General features: G+C 52.6%; 2 gene segments (V, D, J or C); both read left to right on the forward strand.

Moving 5' to 3' along the window:
- The first annotated feature begins 2189 nt into the window (after positions 1–2189).
- Positions 2190–2803, forward strand: LOC118996957 (immunoglobulin lambda variable 3-9-like). The segment is given in 2 exon segments: positions 2190–2235; positions 2496–2803. Coding segments are annotated over 2 exon segments (354 nt in total).
- A 2665-nt stretch (positions 2804–5468) lies between these two features.
- LOC118996958 (immunoglobulin lambda variable 4-3-like) lies at positions 5469–6331 on the forward strand. The segment is given in 3 exon segments: positions 5469–5601; positions 5724–6011; positions 6279–6331. Coding segments are annotated over 3 exon segments (342 nt in total).
- The last annotated feature ends 2205 nt before the right edge of the window (positions 6332–8536 follow it).

Here is an 8536-nt window from a genome sequence, read left to right on the forward strand (position 1 = left end):
GGAGTGATGTGTTGTCAGAATTCTCTGAATCAGGACAGAAGGTCCCGTGTGAAGTCCTGTGCAAAGCAGAAGGGAAGAGGCAGCCCCTGTGTAGTGACAGCCCTTGTGGGTCACCTGCTCACTCACCTCGCTGACACAGGACAGGGGTCACAGGGCAGTGGCTTGTCCCTCCACTGGGTCCCCCTTCAGCTGCTCTGACTCCTGAGTGAGGTATGTGTGCTCAGTGTGACATCAGTGCTGCCCCTCATCCTTTAATATTGCAGACTCACGTCACATTGGGTCAACCTGGTTTGTTCCATAACCACCTTAGTTTCTCACTGTCCTTCCTGCTCAGACAGACCACACCCTGCCTCCAGGGCACTGACCCTGCTGTCCCCACACTCACTTCCTCCTCCTGCTCCCTCTTCCCACCCTGATGGCAGCTTCAGGGTCCCCTCCGAGAGACCCCTCTAGCCTCTCCCCACACAGGACCACCCTGTCCATTCTTGTCTGATCTCAACTAGTTACTTGAATGCTATAAGAACTGCACAGTTATTCCCCTGTAATCATTTCTGTTGATTGCTTACTTGACTGATTCATTGACTTTTATTAATTATTTTCCTCATTAGTGAGAACGTTTTTAATGTAAACACACACAGGACAGTAAGAGACATGGGCAGACAGGAGCCCCTTTTCTTCCTGCAGAAACACGTCTGGGGCCCCGGAAGAAGTGAGGTCCTCATGTCTCTCACTTTCTTTACCGACATCTCTCCAGGGGAGCCTCTGCTCTCCTTCTTGTTGCAGACGGAGCTCAGCGTGGCTGTTTCAGCTCAGCTGTCACACCCAAGACCAAGGGGACAGGAGCTACACATAGTCTATTTCTTTCCTGTACAGAGCTAAACTTCTTAGGAAAACAGCCAGCTGACAAAAAAAAACCTCAGTTGCACACTGAGCTACAAACTCAGTGTCCCCCATGCAAGCCCCAGCATCACACAGCCATCCAAGGGATGTGTCAGAGATGCTTCACTTGCCCCCACCCCCTCATCTTCCCAATGAGTCTCTTCGTACTTTTAGGGGTGATCTGAGCCACTTGTGCCTGGTTTGAGGCCAGTGATGGTTATGGAGAGAACAGCAATCCCCACCCCCAGGACTCCCAGTCTATGGATCAGGGAGTCACCACCTGAGCAGTGGGTTCAGACTCTAAACCTGGACAGAGCACACACCTGCTCCTCCAGCAACCAGTGTGGGGAGGCCACCAGGGGGCAGCAGAGATCACCTGGCAAAGCCTCCTGGAGACTGGGAGGGCCTGGGCATGAGGAGTTCTACCATGCAGGGAGATTATTACCATTTATTTTTGAAACCAAGTGTCTCTTCATTCATAATGAAAATAATTTAATTGTGGTAAAAAAAGGGGTGTTATTAGCCACCTCTCACACCTGTAGAAAGAGCAGTAACTTTTCAACAGTATCACTTTTGACACAGAAGGTGTAACATTCTGACTGACTCACTCAGATTGGGTTCTTGTAGAATTGGCCTGATTTTCCACCTCAGGTTCCGGTAATTCATTTCTGTCCAGCCCACTTTTTTCATGGTAACATTCTGTAACCATCACAACTTTTCTAGCACTGGAGCTGACCCTGTCACTGACACACAATCGGGACACTGGTGTACCTACAATCAGTCTCTGGAGCTATAACAGAATACAAACTGACAGCATCTCAGAGACTCCAAGTTCCCCATGAGCCCTGAGCAAGGTGGGAATGCCATTCAGGCTCCGATGCTCACACACTGTCACTTGGGTGGGACCCTGCTTGGACCTCAGGCTCCTATCATCACCACTACAGTTAATGCTCTATAATGGGTTCAGACATGCAGAGAGATGTCACCTCTGAGCTCTACTGTGTCCCAGTCCACCCAGGAGTGAGGCCATGAGACAGTCTGGGGTGGAGATAGCAGCCCCAGTCTGTGGTACCAGGGGATGAACCAGAAACCCCGGGGAATGAGGTGGGGTCTGCAAAGACCGCCCCACCCTTCCCAGTGTCTCCCAGGCTGAACCCCCATCAGGAATCTCCCAGCTCCTCAGGCAGCACCCCTGAGCCCTGGCTGATTTGCATACCCAGTAGCTCTCCCTCCAGCAAGGGGATAAGAGAGGCCTGGGGGGAAAGCTGCCCAGCCTGGGGCCTCAGGGAGCAGAAGCTGGCACCTTCACCATGGCCTGGACCCCGCTCCTCCTCAGCCTCCTTGTTCACTGCACAGGTGCTGGGCCCTGGTTCCCACCCACCTCCAGCCCCAGGGATCTGGAGAAGCCTGACCCAGACTCTGGCTGAGCAGAGAGCCACCTGTGGGACAGGATGCTCATCCTGCAGGGGGAGGCGGGGCTGCCTGAGGCTGAGACTGATGAGCTGGGGCACAGGGGGCCCTGATACTGCCAGGAGCTCAGTGCAGGTCAGGCAGGTAGGGATTTTCACATGATGAGCCTCTCAGCTGGAATGTAACCCTCCTTTTCTCTCTTGCAGGCTCTGTGGCCTCCTATGAGCTGACACAGCCATCCTCAGTGTCAGTGCAGCTGGGACAGTCGGTCAGGATCACCTGTGGGGGAAACAACATTGGAAGTAAATATACTTCCTGGCAGCAGCAGAAGCCCGGCCAAGCCCCTGTAACCGTCATCTATAGTGATAGCAAGCGGCCCTCAGGGATCCCTGACCGATTCTCAGGTGCCAACTCAGGGAACACGGCCACCCTGACCATCAGCGAGGCCCAGGCCCAGGATGAGGCTGACTACTACTGTGCAGTAGCTGATAGCAGTGGGGGCAGCTGGCATTGACTCACAGTGATACCCACAGATGAGAAGGGTGACAAAAAAACCTTTGGGTCACACTCTCCTCTGGTCCCATGAGGATTCTGGGTAAAGTCATCAGCATGTTTGGCCCAGGTCACAATTCTCAGGTCTCCCGGTGACCCCTCCTCCCAGCCTCAGGCAGCTGTGCAGAGGGTGGGTCAAGAGTGGATTCAGGGCTTGCAGAACTGCGCTGTCCTGGTGTGTCTCTGTCACAGTGTCACTTCCAGTACTAGTGACTGACAAAAGGACTCCTGGCAGAGTCCTATGTCCAGAGTCAACTGTCTTGAAATTCTGCATCACGGTGACTGGGCAGCTCCTTGGTGACATGTTCTGGATGCATCCCCAGAGCTGCAGGCTCCACTGAGCTCCTAAAGCCTCAGCCTCATAGCCGCCCAGGACTCTGAATGGAGCCAACCAGTGCAGCGGACACTGTGAGATGCCCCTGGTCCCCAGTCAGGTCCCACGCGCCCTCCCACTGCAGCTGGAGGCCCCTGGCTGCTCTCAGCTCCGCCCTCACTCAGAAGCAGGATGGTGATGGGAAGGGCCCCCCAGTTCAGCACTTTCCCTGAGTGCGACTCAGGCCTAGTGACAGCTGGAGGAGAGAACACAGGTGGGACTAACTTCCATGATATGTTGTGTTTAACTACATTAGTGGAAAATACTACAATATAAATGAAATATTGATATATTGATAATTTTACCTTCTTTTATAATGAATCTTAAAATCTGGTGAGCACTTCCACGTACAACACCTCTCCACTGGGACACCCACATTTCATCCTCAGTAGGTGCATGTGGCTTGTGGACACCACATTGGTCACAGCAGGTCAGAAGAGTGACATGTCTTTGTTGGCGTGCACGTGGGAGACAATGTCACTACCCTGCAGTATGCAATCACAGCCAGCAGGGGGCAATGGAGAATGGATTCTGTAAGTAGAACCTCCTTTGGGAGGACTGTCTGCCCCACTCCCCACCTCAACCAGAAATACTCAGGACGGAACAAGGGCAGGTATTATGTCACATGCCCACACTACTTCTCTCCTCAAAGACCTGATACTAAATACAAGTACAATTTCAAACATGATTCTGAGCCATGGAGCACACTTTTATTACTAGTGTAATGAATGACACAGTCTATATGCTTTTGTAAATAGTGGTTGGTACATGAAACCCCTTCAGTGGGCAGATCATTTCCGTGAACATCAATACAAGTCACAGGTTATATTCTCTGCAGAGATCTAGAGGGAGGGAGGGTGATCCGTGGGTTTTATTGATCTGGGTCACTGGGTATTCCCCACATGGGCACACATTTCCCTAACTCACAAGCACAGATCATGGTTTGAAGGTGAAATCTCCCAGGACGGCACTCACGGGTGACCTCCCAGGTGGTCAGGAGACCCAAGGCCCAGGTGTGAGCACTGGCCTGCAGGAGTGGCCAGAGGGGCCCATGGGGACCCTAAGGTGTGATCGTGAGGAGTGGAAGCCCCAGGGTGGGAAGGGCAGAGAGGAGCTGCTGTGGTCACCTCAGCTGGGGACAGTGGGGGGCCTGTGTCAGGCACTAGAGCCTGGTCCCCTCTCCACTGTCTATCAGACCAAACTCCAGGAGTGAGTCAGGGGTCTGTCTGTCTGTCTGTGCACATGAGCCACTGCAGGGCTGCACCATGCACAATGCCTCCAGCATTTCCCAGGCGAATTAATTCCATTATATTCTCAGCAGCACTGGAGTGAAAATAAATGCATTTATTGGAGATCCTAGGTAACAATGCACATTGCCAATCACATTTATTAATATTAAAATATTTCTCTTCCTATTTGACAGTCATCTAAACTCAATGGCCTTGGCAATGTTATAAAAGGAATTCTAATTCTCCTGAGGATCCCAAGCTGAACCTTAATGTCTCGTTGTGTTGTCTGCCATGGTGGGCGTGTCCCCACCTCTGTGCACAGAGACCCGGGTTTCACTGGGAAACACAGATTCCAACACCGTGGAGATCCGAGCGCCCGTGAGAGCAGACTCAGGGGGCCATTGCACCTGCACACAGAAGGCAGGGCCGGGACACAGGGAGTCAGGAGGCTGGGACCTGGGATGGGAGAGGAGCAGAATAAGGGACATGGAGAGGGGCCAGACAGGGAGGGGATTCACAGGTCAGGCTCTGATGTCTGTCTCCTGGATTGGAGACTTGATTCATCACTGTCTGGGGGACTCTGGGAAAAACATACACTCACAAGGTCGGCTCCCTGATCATTGGAAGGTGCCTTCAGCACAAGGATCATGTTGGATAATTAAGATATCTGGTGAGGGGGTGCATATAAAACACTCACCAACTGTATGGTGCCTATTAAGGCCTCCAAAGTAGTCAATGGGTTGAGCTACTCACATGCAGAATGACATTCATCCTGGGGACACCAGGGGGCACTGTGGGTCTTGCCTTGGGAACTCTGATAGTGCAAGTCCCCTGGGCTCTGCTCAGTGCAAAGGGTGTGACTGATGCTCCTTTGAAGACAGTTTTATTGGGTAAAATCAACTCTTAATGAAACCAACACCTGGTCCTTCCTCTGACCTCAGGAAATTACCAGCAGGAGGTCGTCAGGCTTGGGGTTGAGACAAGATCTGAGACAGATTTGCATTCATGCTTCTCCCTCTTCAGCTGCAAGGACAGAGGATAAGGCAGGGGCTTGGAGAGGCCAAGGCCAGCTGGGCAGCCTCAGGGCAGAGCTCCTGGAAGCACCTCCCACCATGGACTGGGCTCCCTTCTACCTCCTGCCCCTGGTTTTCTCCACAGGTCAGGGCATCCCTGGGCACTCAGGGGTCCCACTCCCCAGTAGTTTCCTTCCAAGCACAGTTCCGAGGGGCATCAGTCCAGTCTGGGTACATTGGGCATCATCCTGTGTTTTGTGTTTGCAGGTCTCCGTGCTCTGCCTGTGCTAACCCAGTCCCCGTCTGCTTCTGCCTCCCTGGGAGCCTGGGCCCAGCTCACCTGCTCCCTCAGCAGTGAGTACAGCACCTACACCATTCACTGGTATCATAAGAGACTAGGAAATGGCCCTCGGTATTTGATGTACATTAAGAGTGATGGAAGTCACAGCAATGGAGATGGAATCCCCGATCGGTTCTCAGGGTCCAGCTCTGGGGCTGACCGCTACTTGACCATCTCCAACCTCCAGTCTGAGGACGAGGCTGAGTATATCTGTGGTGAGAGCCATGCACAGGACGGCCTTTTCACAGAAGCCACAGTGACACAGACAGAAGGGAAGTGAGGCCCAAACCTCCGTCTCCTTCCCCCACAAGGACCTCAGCTAAGCTGCTCCCTGTCCTTGCCCAGGACCCTGAGACATTTACATCTTCCCCTGCAAATCCCATCATCCTATACTTCTTCCCCCAGTCACACCTTGGGACAGTCACATATGGTCACAATGTAGGTCATTTTCACAAAGCAAGGTCCTCTTCCCTCCAATACAGGGCTGTAGGCAGGACTCTGGGAGAGACCTGAGCAGCCCAGACAGAAACATGACCCAGAGCCTGTGGCTAAGCTGAAATGACCTCAACCACAGGTGCCATCTGGCCTTTGCATCTATCTCAGAGTTCTTCTCAAGGAAGGAATGTAGACCTTGGTGTTCCAGGGGTGACCTTGGAAATGGGAACAGTGACTGTATTGACTCAGGACACCTGGGAGTGAAGAAGGAGTCCTGTCAGGACTGAGGTTCCATGGGAAGCATTTGTCCCTCAGTGGAGGCAGCTCAGAGACCTGACCACAATGAGGGAGCAGAGCTGTGTCCGAGAGGGAAGGGGGTGCCTGTGGGGAGGTCTGGGGCAGGACCCACATGGAGCATGGGCTGGCTCCTCCAGCTGTGGCAGGTTCTCAGCTTGTGGTGCCAAGGAAAGCTCCACATCTGGCCATGGAAATTTCTAGGGACAGGCCAAGACAATGTCCACTGGGACATGGAGGATGGGAATGTTGAGGTGGAAAATACATTGACGACCTCCTACCTCCAGTCTCTGCCTGGTGGGTCACTGGCCTCACCTGCATTTACAGGGGGGTGGAGACAGGATTAGCGGATGGGTTGATATTCTGCTAACTTCCCAGGGTACTGAAACACCAGAACCTTCCACTCACACCGACACCTTAGAGTCAACCTGGGGCAGCTGTGTGGACCACAGTGGTCTGGTCCCTGCTCACAGGCAGGTGAGCAGCAAGGCTGGGCACTCACCTGAGCAGCGTCAGGCCAGTCCTGTCTCATGACTGTGGGATTCATCCCAGGACTTCAAGCTGGGATCTCCGGAATGGACATCACACAGTGTCACTGGCATATTAGGAGAATAATTAAAGCCTGCTGAGCTCTTGACAATCAACCCAGGGAGCAGCTGACACAGGTCCCGGGATATGCCCTTGGAGGCAGCTGCAGGAGATGTGGCTGAGGGTGTGACAGGCAGGCTGGGCAGAAAGTGAGAGTGTGTAGTGAGCTGTCCCCTCAGCACATTCTGCGTCTCTCAGACTGCCACCCTGTGTCTGTCACTCTGGTGAAATCTGGGTTTGTCCCCCTTAGTCATGTTCTGTGTCATCCCCCCAGAGCAGCTGACCCCGTCTTACCTGACCCCGTGTCATGCACCCCCTTCCCCATTTTCTTGCTGTTCCACGTGGTGTGTGTGTCTGTCTATCTGTCTGTCATTTTCCTCGCCTTAGTGACTTGTGACGATGAGCAGATTTTCAGGTGCCTGTTTTCACAGATCATCTTTTCGTTTTGGGGAAAGTGTTTGATGAAATCCCTGCATATTTTTGAAAATTTGGGTCCCCCTGCTTGTGCTTGGGAGTGTGAGCTTCTGGATTTCTTCTTATGCACTTTATTTTATTTACTTACTCATTCATTCATTCACCCAGGGATATATTTTTCATGTCTTTGAAGAACAGAGGGGAAGGGAGAGAGAGAAACATCAATGAGAGAGAGAAGCACTGGTTGGTTGCCTCCCGTAGACTCCCAGACTGGGCATCAAACCCACAACCTTATGATTAGAGGATGATGCTCCGACCCACTGAGCCACACCGACCACAGCTAGGGCCTTCTCTCCCATGTGCAGGCCCATGTGCCTCCCACAGAGGTCAGGATTCCACGCAGTTCCATCACACGTGGACTCTGCGTGTTTCCCTTTTATAACACCCACCTCCTCCCACCCAGACCCTTCCCCTGCCCCTCAGCCCTGCAGCCATCACCTGGTCCTCCATATCTTAAGTTGTGTCCTTTGAAAAATTGTGTATAAAGAATTCTACAAAATGTACCTTTTTGTGATTGGTTATTCATTCATCACATTTCCTCATCAATGGCATTGCATGTATCANCAAACCTCCATCCCCCTTCCCCCACAAGGACCTCAGCTAAGCTGCTCCCTGTCCTCGCCCAGGACCCTGAGACATTTACATCTTCCCCTGCAAATCCCATCGTCTTGTACTTCCTCCCCCAGTCACCCCTTGGGACAGTCACATATGGTCACAATGTAGGTCATTTTCACAAAGCAATGTCCTCTTCCCTCCAATACAGGGCTGTAGGCAGGACTCTGGGAGAGACCTGAGCAGCCCAGACAGAAACATGACCCAGAGCATGTGGCTAAGCTGAAATGACCTCAACCACAGGCGCCATCTGGCCTTTGCATCTATCTCAGAGCTCTTCTCAAGGAAGGAATGCAGACCTTGGCGTTCCAGGGGTGACCTTGGAAATGGGAACAGT

This window comes from Sturnira hondurensis, unplaced genomic scaffold, assembly GCF_014824575.4.
Source record: "Sturnira hondurensis isolate 20B ecotype Veracruz unplaced genomic scaffold, ASM1482457v3 Scaffold0011940, whole genome shotgun sequence".
NCBI lineage: Eukaryota > Metazoa > Chordata > Mammalia > Chiroptera > Phyllostomidae > Sturnira > Sturnira hondurensis.